At 48.2% G+C, this 18,643-nt stretch overlaps 1 protein-coding gene across 1 annotated transcript; it reads left to right on the top strand.

Annotated features, from left to right (window-relative positions):
* Positions 1–273: 273 nt before the first annotated feature.
* On the top strand, positions 274–8,066 carry LOC139397816 (zinc finger protein 3-like). The gene is made up of 2 exons (XM_071144246.1): positions 274–1,070; positions 6,037–8,066. Exons 1-2 carry the CDS (start codon positions 338–340, stop codon positions 6,681–6,683), a joined length of 1,380 nt encoding a protein of 459 aa, XP_071000347.1. The 5' UTR covers positions 274–337; the 3' UTR covers positions 6,684–8,066.
* Positions 8,067–18,643: the final 10,577 nt, after the last annotated feature.

Raw genomic sequence — 18,643 nt, 5'->3', positions numbered from 1 at the left:
TGGTGGATAATTGTGTTGCCCACTCCAGTCAGCAGATGGCGATATGAGTATTTCCGGTGATTCTTCTTGCGTGACGTATAATCTAGTGGACGGGAGGCTGTCGACTACTGAATCAGCCACATCGGTAGCTTGCTAGCCGACATAAAACCGAATAATTGAAGCTACTTTGACTATTTTGTTTATATTAATAGGTGTTTTAGACACAATTATTTGCACATATATATAGGACTTAACTTAACGTACTTGTTCAATGTATTAATTTGTTCAGATTGATTTGATTCTGAGCCTAGCACTAGGCTAGTCGCTAATGCTACCTAGCTAGCTAACGTCACTTACCATGAGCTCACTAAGCTACTCGCCCCTTGCTAAAGAAGAGGATGTCTACTGGACGGAGAAAGGAGCTCTGGAGCTGAACATTGTCGTAAAAGAAGAAGATGATAATATTACAGTGAAAGAAGAAGAAGCTTTCAGAATAAAACAGGAGGAAATCACACCGAAAGAAGAACAGGAGGATGTTATCGTGAAAAAAGAGAAAGATCTTTTTGGAGTGAAAGAGGAAGAGGGGATAGAGGCTGTCACGGTGGTAGAGGAGGAGGTAGAAGCTTTCAGAATCAAAAAGGAGGAAGAGGAGTCTGTTATAGTGAAAGAAGATAAATATATTTTTGGAGTGAAAGAGGAAGATGTAGAAGCTTTCAGAATAAAAAAGGAGGAAGAGGAGGATGTTATCGTGAAAAAAGAGAAAGATCTTTTTGGAGTGGAAGAGGGGATAGAGGCTGTCACAGTGAAAGAGGAAGAAGGGATAGAGGCTGTCACAGTGAACGAGGAAGAGGGGATAGAGACTGTCACAGTGAACGAGGAAGAGGGGATAGAGGCTGTCACAGTGGAAGAGGAAGAGGTAGAAGCTTTCAGAATTAAACAGGAGGAAGATGAGGATGTTATAGTGAAAAAAGTGGAAGAACCTTTTAGAGAGGAAGAGGACGATATCTCAATGAAGGTAAAGGAGGAAGACGTTTTGGGAGCGAAAGAGGAGGAAGGAGATGAAGAGGAGACTGAAGATCTGATTAACACCAGTGAGTATTGTCTTAAAAACGGGCATAGACTCCGCACTGTCTACACATGAATAGGTTGTTCAGTACTATAGGAATTGTTAAAGGGCCAATCTGTGATTGGTACATGGACTTTTACATTAATAATATTGAAGCTCTCGGAAACCCTTCTATGTATGTAGGGTTTTCAGCCATTACATTCACCCACATTTGGCTCCATGTAAACTACATGAATAATATTTAAGCTCTCTCAAACCCTTCTATGTATGTAGGGTTTTCAGCCATTACATTCACCCACATTTGGCTCCATGCAAACTACATTTCCGACGCTGTGCTCCAACAGTTTTAGAAAACATGCTGATATGCCCGTTATAGTTCATGTCAGCGACAAAGATTCTTTGAAATAGAAAAGAGACGTACTGCACGGATCTGAACAAAGTGTATGGCTCCAATTGTCGAACTAAACTTCCTCCCCTAGTTAGCTTACACACAGGTGTTCGGAGCATGCTAAATATTCAAATCAAGCTTTATTTATACAGCACATTTCAGACATGGAATGCAAAACAATGTCCTTCACAGGAAATAAATAAAAACAATGAAAATAAAACTGAAATATTTACTACAAAACACATAAGGGGATATACAATGAAACCTTTACCACACAACACATGAAGAAGAACAATAAAAACTGAAACCTTTACCACACAACACATGAAGAAGAACAATACAATGAAACCTTTACCACACAACACATGAAGAAGAACAATACAATGAAACCTTTACCACACAACACATGAAGAAGAACAATACAATGAAACCTTTACCACACAACACATGAAGAAGAACAATACAATGAAACCTTTACCACACAACACATGAAGAAGAACAGTATAATGAAACCTTTACCACACAACACATGAAGAAGAACAATAAAACTGAGTGACTAAAAAGCTGAGGAAAAGCACTGCTAAAAAGGTGTTGATCTCTTTTAAATATGTCCACAGTTTCAGCCCCCCTCAGGTTCTCTGGCAGGCTATTCCAGAGGCTGGGGGCATATTAGACTACCTGCTGGGGCGGCAGGTAGCCCAGTGGTTAGAGTGTTGGCACTAGTAACTGGAAGGTTGCAAGATAGAATCCCCGAGCTAACAAGGTAAAAAATCTGTCGTTCTGCCCCTGAACAAGGCAGTTAACACACTGTTCCTAGGCTGTCATTGAAAATAAGAATTTGTTCTTAACTGACTTGCCTAGTTAAATAAAGGTAAAATGAAATTTAAAAAAAATAATGAAATTAACTCAAGGCTGCCTCTCCATGCCTCTTGGTCCCCCTCAGGTTCTCTAGCAGGCTACTGCAGAGGCTGGGGGCATGGTGACTAAAGCCTCTCCATGCCTCTTGGTCTCCCTCAGGTTCTCTAGCAGGCTAGTCCAGAGTCTGGGGGTATAGTAACTAAAGGCTGCCTCTCCATGCCTCTTGGTCCCCCTCAGGTTCTCTAGCAGGCTAGTCCAGAGGCTGGGGGTATAGTAACTAAAGGCTGCCTCTCCATGTCTCTTGGTCCCCCTCAGGTTCTCTAGCAGGCTAGTCCAGAGTCTGTGGGTATAGTAACTAAAGGCTGCCTCTCCATGTCTCTTGGTCCCCCTCAGGTTCTCTAGCAGGCTAGTCCAGAGGCTGGGGGAATAGTAACTAAAGGCTCCCTCTCCATGCCTCTTGGTCCCCCTCAGGTTCTCTAGCAGGCTAGTCCAGAGGCTGGGGGCATAGTAACTAAAGGCTCCCTCTCCATGCTTCTTGGTCCTAGGCTTTGGGATAGTTAAAAGGCCAGAGGACCTGAGGGACCTACTGGGTACATCACTTAAAAACATGTCTGACATGTATTGGTGCTCAATCATGGATTGATTTAAAAACCAATAGAATCATTTTAAAATGAATTCTAAAACTCACAGGCAGCCAGTACAGAGACCTTAAAATCAGTGTAGCGTATGTTCTCTGTCTGGTCTTGGTCTGCAGCATACTGTATGCTTTGCAGTTGACCAAAGGCTTTCTTGGGTAGACCAGCCAGGAGAGCATTACAGTAGTCAAGCCTGCTTGTAATAAAAGCATGGATGAGTCTCTCTGTATCAGCCTGAGATCACATAAGAATGGAGTAATGAAGAGATCTACCGGACTTTAGTGAGGTCCAGCTCACCTGATACAGGATGCAGTGATTAAAACTGTCACCTGATACAGGATGCAGTGATTAAAACTGTCACCTGATACAGGATGCAGTGATTAAAACTGTCACCTGATACAGGATGCAGTGATTAAAACTGTCACCTGATACAGGATGCAGTGATTAAAACTGTCACCTGATACAGGATGCAGTGATTAAAACTGTCACCTGATACAGGATGCAGTGATTAAAACTGTCACCTGATACAGGATGCAGTGATTAAAACTGTCACCTGTGATTAAAAAGAAGGGCGCCAAGGTAGACGGCATCCAGAGGTTTCAGAGTATTATCTGCTGCAGGTTTCAGAGTATTATCTGCTGCAGGTTTCAGAGTATTATCTGCTGCAGGTTTCAGAGTATTATCTGCTGCAGGTTTCAGAGTATTATCTGCTGCAGGTTTCAGAGTATTATCTGCTGCAGGTTTCAGAGTATTATCTGCTGCAGGTTTCAGAGTATTATCTGCTGCAGGTTTAAGAGTATTATCTGCTGCAGGTTTCAGAGTATTATCTGCTGCAGGTTTCAGAGTATTATCTGCTGCAGGTTTCAGAGTATTATCTGCTGCAGGTTTCAGAGTATTATCTGCTGCAGGTTTCAGAGTATTATCTGCTGCAGGTTTCAGAGTATTATCTGCTGCAGGTTTCAGAGTATTATCTGCTGCAGGTTTCAGAGTATTATCTGCTGCAGGTTTAAGAGTATTATCTGCTGCAGGTTTAAGAGTATTATCTGCTGCAGGTTTAAGAGTATTATCTGCTGCAGGTTTAAGAGTATTATCTGCTGCAGGTTTCAGAGTATTATCTGCTGCAGGTTTCAGAGTATTATCTGCTGCAGGTTTCAGAGTACTATCTGCTGCAGGTTTCAGAGTACTATCTGCTGCAGGTTTCAGAGTATTATCTGCTGCAGGTTTCAGAGTATTATCTGCTGCAGGTTTCAGAGTATTATCTGCTGCAGGTTTCAGAGTATTATCTGCTGCAGGTTTCAGAGTATTATCTGCTGCAGGTTTCAGAGTATTATCTGCTGCAGGTTTCAGAGTATTATCTGCTGCAGGTTTCAGAGTATTATCTGCTGCAGGTTTCAGAGTATTATCTGCTGCAGGTTTCAGAGTATTATCTGCTGCAGGTTTCAGAGTATTATCTGCTGCAGGTGTCAGAGTATTATCTGCTGCAGGTTTCAGAGTATTATCTGCTGCAGGTGTCAGAGTATTATCTGCTGCAGGTTTCAGAGTATTATCTGCTGCAGGTTTCAGAGTATTATCTGCTGCAGGTTTCAGAGTATTATCTGCTGCAGGTTTCAGAGTATTATCTGCTGCAGGTTTAAGAGTATTATCTGCTGCAGGTTTCAGAGTATTATCTGCTGCAGGTTTAAGAGTATTATCTGCTGCAGGTTTCAGAGTATTATCTGCTGCAGGTTTCAGAGTATTATCTGCTGCAGGCTTCAGAGTATTATCTGCTGCAGGTTTCAGAGTATTATCTGCTGCAGGTTTAAGAGTATTATCTGCTGCAGGTTTAAGAGTATTATCTGCTGCAGGTTTAAGAGTATTATCTGCTGCAGGTTTCAGAGTATTATCTGCTGCAGGTTTCAGAGTATTATCTGCTGCAGGTTTCAGAGTATTATCTGCTGCAGGTTTCAGAGTATTATCTGCTGCAGGTTTCAGAGTATTATCTGCTGCAGGTTTAAGAGTATTATCTGCTGCAGGTTTCAGAGTATTATCTGCTGCAGGTTTCAGAGTATTATCTGCTGCAGGTTTCAGAGTATTATCTGCTGCAGGTTTCAGAGTATTATCCATAGTCAAGAATGGCAGGAAAGTTGTCATCTGCTGCATTCTGGTAAATGGCCTCCCACCATAGTCAAGAATGGCAGGAAAGTTGTCATCTGCTGCATTCTGGGAAATGGCGCCACCATAGTCAAGAATGGCAGGAAAGTTGTCATCTGCTGCATTCTGGGAAATGGTGCCACCATAGTCAAGAATGGCAGGAAAGTTGTCATCTGCTGCATTCTGGGAAATGGCGCCACCATAGTCAAGAATGGCAGGAAAGTTGTCATCTGCTGCATTCTGGGAAATGGCGCCACCATAGTCAAGAATGGCAGGAAAGTTGTCATCTGCTGCATTCTGGGAAATGGCGCCACCATAGTCAAGAATGGCAGGAAAGTTGTCATCTGCTGCATTCTGGGAAATGGCGCCACCATAGTCAAGAATGGCAGGAAAGTTGTCATCTGCTGCATTCTGGGAAATGGCGCCACCATAGTCAAGAATGGCAGGAAAGTTGTCATCTGCTTCCTGCTCTTTGTGGAGAGGCCAATATGTTTTTCTAAAATGAAGAAGTCTACTTTACATTGGAGCTTTTTAACGAGCTTCATGTTTTCTAGACTTTAGATCTTTATCAATCCAAACGTCCAGATACTTCTAGAACCCGCTCGATGAGAGAAACCATCCAATCGGTGAATACGTAGCCCATCTGAGACATGTTAACTATCACTGTTGTGGTTGTCTCACCAAGCTACCTTAAGATGGATGCACTAACAAGTTGCTCTGGATAGTGACCATACTATTCCCTTGAAGCCACACAGTGTAAAATACATGGGTCATGTGAACAATGGAGCACATGCATCACATGCAAAGAGACAATGGAGCACATGCATCACATGCTAAGAGACAATGGAGCACATGCATCACATGCTAAGAGCACTTGACTGTAAATCTCTCTGGATAAGAGGGTCTGCTAAATGACTAAAATGTATGTGGAGATTTCATTCAGGTCTCCCTGTTTTAACCACTCTGTTTATCTTTGGCAGAAGAGAGACCCGACTCAGAGGAACCAGAGACGTCTGAACCAACGAGACGACACCACTGTTCCCAGTGTGGAAAGAGTTTTACCCATTTAGGGAATCTTAAAAACCACAAGAGAACACACGCAGAGAAGAAGTCTTACAACTGCTCTCAGTGTGGAATGAGTTTTACCCGGTTAGGGAACCTAAAATCGCATGAGAGAATACACACAGGAGATAAGCCTTACCAATGCTTCCAGTGTGGAAAGAGATTTATCGAGCCAGCACAACTGAAAGTTCATTGGAGAAAACACACAGGGGAAAAACCATTCCAATGCTCTCAGTGTGGAAATACATTTTCCCGATCAGGGGACTTGAAATCACATGAGAGAATACACACAGGGGAAAAGCCTTACCACTGTTCCCATTGTGAAAAGAGTTTCAGTTGGTCAGGGCAACTGAAAGAGCATAAGAGAATACACACAGGTGAAAAGCCATTCCAATGCTCGCAGTGTGGAAAGAGTTTTACCCGGATTGGGAACCTGAGAACACATGAGAGAATACACACAGGAGAGAAGCCGTTCCAATGCTCTCAGTGTGGAAAGAGTTTTACCCAATTAAGGAGCCTGAAAAGTCATGAGAGGGCACACACAGGGGAGAAGCCTTTCCAATGATCTCAGTGTGGAAATGGTTTTACCCGGTTAGGGTACCTGAAAACACATGAGGTGACACACAAAGGAGGGTAGCCTCACCTCTGCTCCCAGTGTGAAAGAGTTTTACCCAATTAATGGTCCTGAAAGAGCATGAGAGAATACATACTCTTCATGTCACTACTCATTGTGGAAATACATGTTCTGGCTTATGGTTTTGACTGAGGATTTGTGTTTTTGTCATGAAATCTAATTGTATATATTTAATCATACTCACAAATAGGTCTACATTTGTTTTTTTATTTTTTAGATTTTTCAAAGTATCCACCCTTTGCCTTGATGACAGCTTTGCACACTCTTGGCATTCTCTCAACCAGCTTCATGACGTAATCACCTGGAATGCATTTCGATTACAGGTGTGCCTTGTTAAGTTCATTTGTGGAATTTCTTTCCTTCTTAATGCAATTGAGCCAATCAGTTGTGTTGTGACAAGGTAGGGGGGGGGGTATACAGAAGATAGCCCTATTTGGTAAAAGATGAAGTCCATATTATGGCAAGAACAGCTCAAATAAGCAAAGAGAAATGTCAGTTCATCATTACTTTAAGACATGAAGGTCAATCAGGAAAATTAAGAACTTTGAAAGTTTCTTCAAGTACAGTGGCAAAAAACATCAGGCGCTATGAGGAAACTGGCTCTCATGAGAACTGCCACAGGAACACGCAGAGTTACCTCTGCTGCAGAGGATACACATTCATTAGAGTTACCAGCCTCAGATTGCAGCCAAAATACAGAGTTACCCAAGTATGTGTCACAGCTTCATCGGACTGAGCTTGTTGTCATTGCAGGCAATCTCAATGCTGTGTGTTACAGGGAAGACATCCTCCTCCCTCATGTGGTACCCTTCCTGCAGGCTCATCCTGACATGACCCTCCAGCATGACAATGCCACCAGCCATACTGCTCGTTCTGTGAGTGATTTCCTGCAAGACAGGAATGTCAGTGTTCTGCCATGGACAGCAAAGAGCCCGTATCTCAATCCCATTGAGCATGTCTGGGACCTGTTGGATCGGAGGGTGAGGGCTAGGTCCATTCCCCCCAGAAATGTCCGGGAACTTGCAGTTGCATTGTTGGAAGAGTGGGGTAACATCTCACAGCAAGAACGGGCAAATCTGGTGCAGTCCATGAGGAGGAGATGCACTGCAGTAATTTAATGCAGCTGGTGGCCACAGCAGATACCGACTGTTACTTTTGATTTTGACCCACCATTTGTTCGGGGACACATTATTCAATTTCTGTTAGTCACATGTCTGTGGAACTTGTTCAGTTTATGTCTCGGTTGTTAAATCTTGTTATGTTCATACAAATATTTACTTTAGTTAAGTTTGCTGAAAATAAACGCAGTTGACAGTGAGAGGATGTTTCTTTTTTTGCTGAGTATATTTTACAATGTAGAAAATAAAGAGAAACCCTTGAATGAGGAGGTGTCAAGTTTTGACTGGTCCTGTATTAATAAGCTTAACTCAGGAAGAGTAGCTGAGGTGTAGTTTAGTAGGATGGAGGCTGTATGGATCTGTAACTGCTACAGTGTAGTTTAGTAGGATGGAGGCTGTATGGATCTGTAACTGCTACAGTGTAGTTTGGTCGGATGGAGGCTCTATAGCTGTATGTATCTGTAACTACTACAGGGAAGCAGCCCCTACACTGCTATATGATGGTGTAGTGGAGGGGAACAGCCCCTACACTGATATACGACGGTGTAGGGGAGGACGGGAACAGCCCCTACACTGATATATGATGGTGTAGTGGAGGGGGGGGGGGACAGCCCCTATACTGATATATGATGGTGTAGAGGAGAGGGAGACAGAAGCAGCCCCTACACTGATATATGATGGTGTAGTGGGGGGGGGGGGGGGGGGAAGAAACAGCCCCTACACTGATATATGATGGTGTAGAGGGGGGGGGGGGGGGGACAGAAGCAGCCCCTACACTGATATATGATGGTGTAGAGGAGGGGGGGGACAGCCCCTACACCGATATATGATGGTGTAGTGGAGGGAGGGGGGGGGGGAACAGCCCCTACACTGCTATATGATGGTGTAGAGGAGGGGGGGGGGGGAACAGCCCCTACACCAATATATGATGGTGTATAGGAGGGGGGGGGGACAGCCCCTACACTGATATATGATGGTGAAGAGGAGGGGGGGGAGGGACAGCCCCTACATTGATATATGATGGTGTAGTGGGGGGGGGGGGGGGGGGGGGACAGAAGCAGCCCCTACACTGATATATGATGGTGTAGAGGAGGGGGGGGAACAGCCCCTACACCAATATATGATGGTGTATAGGAGGGGGGGGGGGGGGCAGCCCCTACACTGATAAATGATGGTGAAGAGGAGGGGGGGGGACAGCCCCTACATTGATATATGATGGTGTAGAGGAGGGGGGGACAGAAGCAGCCCCTACACTGCTATATGATGGTGTAGAGGAGGGGGGGGGGGGGGGTAGACAGCCCCTACACTGATATAGGATGGTGTAGTGGGGGGGGGGGACAGAAGCAGTCCCTACACTGATATATGATGGTGTAGAGGAGGGGGGGGACAGCCCCTACACTGCTATATGATGGTGTAGAGGAGGGGGGGGGAACAGCCCCTACACTGATAAATGATGGTGAAGAGGAGGGGGGGGGGACAGCCCCTACATTGATATATGATGGTGTAGAGGAGGGGGGGACAGAAGCAGCCCCTACACTGCTATATGATGGTGTAGAGGAGGGGGGGGGGGGGGTAGACAGCCCCTACACTGATATAGGATGGTGTAGTGGGGGGGGGGGACAGAAGCAGTCCCTACACTGATATATGATGGTGTAGAGGAGGGGGGGGGACAGCCCCTACACTGCTATATGATGGTGTAGAGGAGGGGGGGGGGGGAACAGCCCCTACACTGATACATGATGGTGTAGTGGAGGGAAACAGCCCCTACACCAATATATGATGGTGTAGAGGAGGGGGGGACAGAAGCAGCCCCTACACTGCTATATGATGGTGTAGAGGAGGGGGGGGGGGGGGTAGACAGCCCCTACACTGATATAGGATGGTGTAGTGGGGGGGGGGGGGGGGGGGACAGAAGCAGCCCCTACACTGATATATGATGGTGTAGAGGAGGGGGGGGAACAGCCCCTACACCAATATATGATGGTGTATAGGAGGGGGGGGGGGGGACAGCCCCTACACTGATAAATGATGGTGAAGAGGAGGGGGGGGGGACAGCCCCTACATTGATATATGATGGTGTAGAGGAGGGGGGGACAGAAGCAGCCCCTACACTGCTATATGATGGTGTAGAGGAGGGGGGGGGGGGTAGACAGCCCCTACACTGATATAGGATGGTGTAGTGGGGAGGGGGGGACAGAAGCAGTCCCTACACTGATATATGATGGTGTAGAGGAGGGGGGGGGACAGCCCCTCCACTGCTATATGATGGTGTAGAGGAGGGGGGGGGGAACAGCCCCTACACTGATACATGATGGTGTAGTGGAGGGAAACAGCCCCTACACCAATATATGATGGTGTAGAGGAGGGGGGGGGGACAGCCCCTACACTGCTATATGATGGTGTAGAGGAGGAGGGGGGGGGGGGGGAACAGCCCCTACACCAATATATGATGGTGTATAGGAGGGGGGGGACAGCCCCTACACTGATATATGATGGTGAAGAGGAGGGGGGGGGGGGGACAGCCCCTACATTGATATATGATGGTGTAGAGGAGGGGGGGACAGAAGCAGCCCCTACACTGCTATATGATGGTGTAGAGGAGGGGGGGGGGGGTAGACAGCCCCTACACTGATATAGGATGGTGTAGTGGGGGGGGGGGGGACAGAAGCAGCCCCTACACTGTTATATGATGGTGTAGAGGAGGGGGGGGGGGACAGCCCCTACACTGCTATATGATGGTGTAGAGGAGGGGGGGGGGGGAACAGCCCCTACACCGATATATGATGGTGTATAGGAGGGGGGGGGGGGACAGCCCCTACACTGATATATGATGGTGAAGAGGGGGGGGGGGGGGGGGGGGGGGGGACAATGAGGGATTTCCTCCCAGACCTGGACTAAAGCATCCGCCAACTCCTGAACAGCCTGTGGTGCAACGTGGCGTTGGTGGATGGAGCAAGACATGATGTCCCAGCGGGGGACGGGGGGGACGGGGACAGAAGCAGCCCCTACACTGATATATGATGGTGTAGAGGGGGGGGGGGGGGGGGGGACAGAAGCAGCCCCTACACTGATATATGATGGTGTAGAGGAGGGGGGGACAGCCCCTACACCGATATATGATGGTGTAGTGGAGGGAAACAGCCCCTACACCAATATATGATGGTGTAGAGGAGGGGGGGGGGGGACAGCCCCTACACTGATATATGATGGTGTAGAGGAGGGGGGGGGGGAACAGCCCCTACACCAATATATGATGGTGTAGTGGAGGGAAACAGCCCCTACACCAATATATGATGGTGTAGAGGAGGGGGGGGGGGGCAGCCCCTACACTGATATATGATGGTGTAGAGGAGGGGGGGGACAGCCCCTACACTGATATATGATGGTGTAGAGGAGGGGGGGACATGATGTCCCAGCGGGGGGGGGGGACGGGGGGGGGACAGAAGCAGCCCCTACACTGATATATGATGGTGTAGAGGGGGGGGGGGGGGGAACAGAAGCAGCCCCTACACTGATATATGATGGTGTAGAGGAGGGGGGGGGCAGCCCCTACACCGATATATGATGGTGTAGTGGAGGGAAACAGCCCCTACACCAATATATGATGGTGTAGAGGAGGGGGGGGGGGGGGGGCAGCCCCTACACTGATATATGATGGTGTAGAGGAGGGGGGGGGGAACAGCCCCTACACCAATATATGATGGTGTATAGGAGGGGGGGGACAGCCCCTACACTGATATATGATGGTGAAGAGGGGGGGGGGGGGGAACAGCCCCTACACTGATATATGATGGTGTAGAGGAGGGGGGGGGGACAGACCCTACACTGATATATGATGGTGTAGAGGAGGGGGGAGGGGGACAGAAACAGCCCCTACACTGATATATGATGGTGTAGCCCAGTACGTTATTAACGAGTCAGAAGCTCATGGGCTGTAGTCTAGTGAACGATCATCACACAAGGCCTGCAAAGTACACTGGTATGTTCACTGCTCAAAAAAATAAAGGGAACACTAAAATAACACATCCTAGATCTAAATGACTGACATATTCTTATTAAATACTTTTTTCTTTACATAGTTGAATGTGCTGACAACAAAATCACACAAAAATGATCAATGGAAATCAAATGTATTAACCCATGGAGGTCTGGATTTGGAGTCACACTCAAAATTAAAGTGGAAAACCACACTACGGGCTGATCCAACTTTGATGTAATGTCCTTAAAACAAGTCAAAATGAGGCTCAGTAGTGTGTGTGGCCTCCGCGTGCCTGTATGACCTCCCTACAACGCCTGGACATGCTCCTGATGAGGTGGCGGATGGTCTCCTGAGGGATCTCCTCCCAGACCTGGACTAAAGCATCCGCCAACTCCTGGACAGTCTGTGGTGCAACGCGGCGTTGGTGGATGGAGCGAGACATGATGTCCCAGATGTTCTCAATTGGATTCAGGTCTGGGGAACGGGCGGGCCAGTCCATAGCATCAATGCCTTCCTCTTGCAGGAACTGCTGACACACTCCAGCCACATGAGGTCTAGCATTGTTTTGCATTAGGAGGAACCCAGGGCCTACCGCACCAGCATATGGTCTCACAAGGGGTCTGAGGATCTCATCTCGGAACCAAATGGCAGGCAGTACCTCTGGCGAGCACATGGAGGACAGGGCACCAGTGGTGAATTTGCCAATCTTGGTGTTCTCTGGCAAATGCCAAACGTCCTGCACGGTGTTGGGCTGTAAGCACAACCCCCACCTGTAGACATCGGGCCCTCATACCACCCTCATGGAGTCTGTTTCTGACCGTTTAAGCAGACACATGCACATTTGTGGCCTGCTGGAGGTCATTTTGCAGGGCTCTGGCAGTGCTCCTCCTGCTCCTCCTTGCACAAAGGCGGAGGTAGCGGTCCTGCTGCTGGGTTGTTGCCCTCCTACGGCCTCCTTCATGTCTCCTGATGTACTGGCCTGTCTCCTGGTAGCGCCTCCATGCTCTGGACACTACGCTGACAGACACAGCAAGCCTTCTTGCCACAGCTCGCATTGATGTGCCATCCTGGATGAGCTCCGTCTCATGCTACCACTATAGTGAAAGTACCGCCAGGATTCGAAATTGACCAAAACCCCAGCCAGGAAGCATAGGAACTGAGAAGTGGTCTGTGGTCACCACCTGCAGAACCACTCCTTCATTGGGGGTGTCTTGCTAATTGCCTATAATTTCCACCTGTTGTCTATTCCATTTTCACAAACAGCATGTGAAATTTATTGTCAATCAGTTTTGCTTCCTAGGTGGACAGTTTGATTTCACACAAGTGTGATTGACTTGGAGTTACATTGTGTTGTTTAAGTGTTCCCTTTATTTTTTTGAGCAGTGTATTTATAAATTATACAAATATACACACACTAAAACGTACGGTTCTGTTTGTGTACTCATCTCTTCTTTGTTGTCTCCCTATTTAAGGTGAACTCATTTGGGGTCGAGTATCTCTTCTCAAGGGGAACTCATTGGGGGTCGAGTATCTCTTCTTTGTTGTCTCTCTGTTTAAGGGGAACTCATTGGGGGTCGAGTATCTCTTCTTTGTTGTCTCCCTGTTTAAGGGGAACTCATTGGGGTCGAGTATCTCTTCTCCCAGACCGATAGTGACCAGAGGCTGGAGTCCAACCTCGGTAAGGACCCGGATGTCCCAGACGGGACACCTGATCTATTTGAGGGAGGAGAGGGAGAGGAGGACGACCTGGGAGAGCTTGAGGAGGAGGATGACCCCACCCTCGATGAGAGTCTCCCACCAGTCCCTCCACTCAGGAAGACCAGTCCACCGCCCACTGATCCCACTCAACCCAACCCATCCCAGCTACCAGTCATCACACCCACTGATCCTACTCAACCCAGCCCATCCCAGCTACCTGTCATCACACCCCTGATCCCACTCAACCCAACCCATCCCAGCTACCAGTCATCACACCCACTGATCCCACTCAACCCAACCCATCCCAGCAACCAGTCATCACCACCCACTGATCCCACTCAACCCAACCCATCCCAGCTACCAGTCCACCGCCCCCTGATCCCACTCAACCCAACCCATCCCAGCTACCAGTCATCACACCCACTGATCCCACTCAACCCAACACATCCCAGCTACCTGTCATCACCACCCACTGATCCCACTCAACCCAACCCATCCCAGCTACCAGTCCACCGCCCCCTGATCCCACTCAACCCAACCCATCCCAGCTACCTGTCATCACACCCACTGATCCCACTCAACCCAACCCATCCCAGCTACCAGTCATCACACCCACTGATCCCACTCAACCCAACCCATCCCAGCTACCTGTCATCACCACCCACTGATCCCACTCAACCCAGCCCATCCCAGCTACCAGTCATCACACCCACTGATCCCACTCAACCCAACCCATCCCAGCTACCTGTCATCACACCCACTGATCCCACTCAACCCAACCCATCCCAGCTACCAGTCATCACACCCACTGATCCCACTCAACCCAGCCCATCCCAGCTACCTGTCATCACCACCCACTGATCCCACTCAACCCAGCCCATCCCAGCTACCAGTCTACCGCCCATTGATCCCACTCAACCCATCCCAGCTACCTGTCATCACACCCCTGATCCCACTCAACCCAACCCATCCCAGCTACCAGTCATCACACCCACTGATCCCACTCAACCCAACCCATCCCAGCTACCTGTCATCACCACCCACTGATCCCACTCAACCCAGCCCATCCCAGCTACCAGTCTACCGCCCACTGATCCCACTCAACCCATCCCAGCTACTTGTCATCACACCCACTGATCCCACTCAACCCAACCCATCCCAGCTACCTGTCATCACACCCACTGATCCCACTCAACCCAACCCATCCCAGCTACCAGTCCACCACCCACTGATCCCACTCAACCCATCCCAGCTACTTGTCATCACACCCACTGATCCCACTCAACCCAGCCCATCCCAGCTACCTGTCATCACACCCACTGATCCCACTCAACCCAACCCATCCCAGCTACCTGTCATCACCACCCACTGATCCCACTCAACCCAGCCCATCCCAGCTACCAGTCTACCGCCCACTGATCCCACTCAACCCATCCCAGCTACCTGTCATCACACCCCTGATCCCACTCAACCCAACCCATCCCAGCTACCTGTCATCACACCCACTGATCCCACTCAACCCAACCCATCCCAGCTACCTGTCATCACACCCACTGATGACTCAACGGTCAGGTGGACACTGCACCCGCTGCCAATCAGGACACGGAGGATGACGTCAGTGCCGATCCACATCCTAAACAGCTCACATGACTTAAGTGTCTTTCCATTCATAACTATTAATCCAACCCTTCCCAAGGACTCTTCTATTTTTTAAGGAGAACATAGGACCTGAAGGGGTTTAGTGGATACCGGGAGTACATAGGACCTGATGGGGTTAGTGGATACCAGGAGTACATAGGACCTGATGGGGTTAGTGGATACCAGGAGTACATAGGACCTGATGGGGTTAGTGGATACCAGGAGAACATAGGACCTGATGGGGTTAGTGGATACCAGGAGTACATAGGACCTGATGGGGTTAGTGGATACCAGCAGTACATAGGACCTGATGGGGTTAGTGGATACCAGGAGTACATAGGAACTGATGGGGTTAGTGGATACCAGGAGTACATAGGACCTGATGGGGTTAGTGGATACCAGGAGTACATAGGACCTGATGGGGTTAGTGGATACCAGGAGTGCATAGGACCTGATGGGGTTAGTGGATACCAGGAGAACATAGGACCTGATGGGGTTAGTGGATACCAGGAGTACATAGGACCTGATGGGGTTAGTGGATACCAGGAGTACATAGGACCTGATGGGGTTAGTGGATACCAGGAGAACATAGGACCTGATGGGGTTAGTGGATACCAGCACGTGGTCCTCCTGGCCAGGAGTCTGGTGAGGCTGCTGGAGGGGCCATGGTTCTCTAATAGGCACATAGAGGAGATCATGGCTCTCTGGGGAAATCTTCTGGCGAGAGACAAGGTAGCTGTCTCCTACCCCGAGAGGTTCCGGGACCGAGTCCTGCAGGGGCGCTTCAACAATTCAAAGACCTCAACCGTGAAGGGGGAAGAGAGTATGAAGGGGGAAGAGAGTGTGAAGGAGGAAGAGAGTGTGAAGGGGGAAGAGAGTGTGAAGGGGGAAGAGAGTGTGAAGGGGGAAGAGAGTGTGAAGTGGGAAGAGAGTGTGAAGGGGGAAGAGAGTGTGAAGGGGGAAGAGAGTGTGAAGGGGGAAGAGAGTGTGAAGGGGGAAGAGAGTGTGAAGGGGGAAGAGAGTGTGAAGGGGGAAGAGAGTGTGAAGGGGGAAGAGAGTGTGAAGGGGGAAGAGAGTGTGAAGGGGGAAGAGAGTGTGAAGGGGGAAGAGAGTGTGAAGTGGGAAGAGAGTGTGAAGGGGGAAGAGAGTGTGAAGGGGGAAGAGAGTGTGAAGGGGGAAGAGAGTGTGAAGGGGGAAGAGAGTGTGAAGGGGGAAGAGAGTGTGAAGGGGGAAGAGAGTGTGAAGGGGGAAGAGAGTGTGAAGGGGGAAGAGAGTGTGAAGGGGGAAGAGAGTGTGAAGGGGGAAGAGAGTGTGAAGGGGGAAGAGAGTGTGAAGGGGGAAGAGAGTGTGAAGGGGGAAGAGAGTCTGAAGGGGGAAGAGAGTGTGAAGGGGGAAGAGAGTGTGAAGGGGGAAGAGAGTGTGAAGGGGGAAGGGAGTATGAAGGGGGAAGAGAGTGTGAAGGGGGAAGAGAGTGTGAAGGGGGAAGAGAGTCTGAAGGAGGAAGAAAGTGAAGGGGGGAGGGAGTATGAAGGGGGAAGAGAGTGTGAAGGGGGAAGAGAGTATGAAGGGGGGAGAGAGTGTGAAGGGGGAAGAGAGTATGAAGGGGGGAGAGAGTGTGAATGGGGAAGAGAGTATGAATGGGGAAGAGAGTGTGAATGGGGAAGAGAGTGTGAAGGGGGAAGAGAGTGTGAAGGGGGAATAGAGTGTGAAGGCAGTTAACCCACTGTTCCTAGGCCGTCATTGAAAATAAGAATTTGTTCTTGACTGACTTGTCTAGTTAAATAAAGGTTTGTGCACCTTTTCTCCCTTGAAATTAATTTTGATTTATTTTCATACACTCTTTGTAAAGTTCAACAAATACAAAAATACAAGTAAATCGGTGATACTTTTCTACTCAGTCAATATAAAGACACACAAAAACACAAATAATACAACTCAATCTACCCTAGGAACAGTGGGTTAACTGCCTGTTCAGGGGCAGAATGACAGATTTGTACCTTGTCAGCTCGGGGGTTTGAACTTGCAACCTTCCAGTTACTAGTCCAACGCTCTAACCACTAGGCTACCTCCCACATCTCCCAGATGTCTTCTTTATATACCAAATATACCAAGTTTTTGCATGTCGGCATCATGTAATTACACATGAATAGCAGTTACTTTTGGGTATGTCTATTTGGGTTGGAAAATCTACATTTTGCCACTTTCTCTCGTGATTTCAGGTCCTCTGGAAATGTCTTTCCACAATGAGAGCAGTGGTATGTCTTCTCCTGTGTATGTAGTTTGGCTCTTTCAAGACCCTTATCTGAACAAAACCCTTTTCACACTGGGAGCAGAGGTGAGGCTACCCTCCTTTATGTGTCACCTCATGCCTTTTCAGGTTCCCTAACCTGGTAAAACGCCTTCCACACCCAGAGCATTGGAATGGCTTCTCTCCTGTGTGTGTCATCTCATGCGTTTTCAAGTTCCCTAACCGGGTATAACTCTTTCCACACTGCAAGCATTTGAATGGCTTCTCTACAGAGTGTTTTCTCTCGTGCTTTTTCATGTCCCCTAATGATAAATAGGTATTTTCACACTGGGGGCAATGATAGGGCTTATCTCCTGTGTGTGTATATATCTTATGTGATTTAAGGGACCCCAACCTTGTAAAACTCTTTCCACACTGGGAGCAGTGGTAAGGCTTCACTCCTGTGTGTGCTCTCTAATGCTCGTTCAGTTGTCCTGACCAGCTAAAACTACTTTTACAATGGGAACAATGATAAGCATTTTCCCCTGTGTGTGTTCTCTCATGAGATTTCAGGTCCCCTGATCGAGAAAATGTCCTTCCACACTGAGAGCATTGGAATGTTTTTTTCTCCTGTGTGTGTTCTCTTATGCTCGTGCAGATGTGTTGACTGGATAAATCTCTTTCCACACTGGAAGCAATGGTAAGGCTTGTCTCCTGTGTGTATTCTCTCGTGTTCTTTCAGTTGCCCAGACCAGCTAAAACTCTTTCCACACTGAGAGCAGTGATAAGGCTTCTTCCCTGCATGTGTTCTCTTGTGGTTTTTCAGGCTCCATAAACGGGTATAACTCTTTCCACACTGGGAACAGTGGTGTCGTCTCGCTGGTTCAGACGTCTCTGGTTCCTCTGAGTCGGGTCTCTCTTCTGCCAAAGACAAACAGAGTGGTTAAAACAGGGAGACCTGCATGGAATCTCCACATACAATTTAGTCATTTAGTCAGACCCTCTTATCCAGAGAGACTTACAGTCAAGTGCTCTTAGCATGTGATGCATGTGCTCCATTGTTTACATGACCCATGTACTTTACACTGTGTGGCTTTAAGGGAATAGTATGGTCACTATCCAGAGCAACTTGCAGTTAGTGCATCCATCTTAAGGTAGCTTGGTGAGACAACCACAACAGTGATAGTAAATACAGTCTCCCTCGGTTAGTGCATCCATCTTAAGGTAGCTC

The sequence above is a fragment of the Oncorhynchus clarkii genome, unplaced genomic scaffold (assembly GCF_045791955.1).
Source record: "Oncorhynchus clarkii lewisi isolate Uvic-CL-2024 unplaced genomic scaffold, UVic_Ocla_1.0 unplaced_contig_6243_pilon_pilon, whole genome shotgun sequence".
In the NCBI taxonomy this organism is placed as follows: Eukaryota; Metazoa; Chordata; class Actinopteri; order Salmoniformes; family Salmonidae; genus Oncorhynchus; species Oncorhynchus clarkii.
The sequence above is the reverse complement of the archived record's forward strand: the minus strand, read 5'-3'. Positions and strand labels throughout refer to the sequence as shown.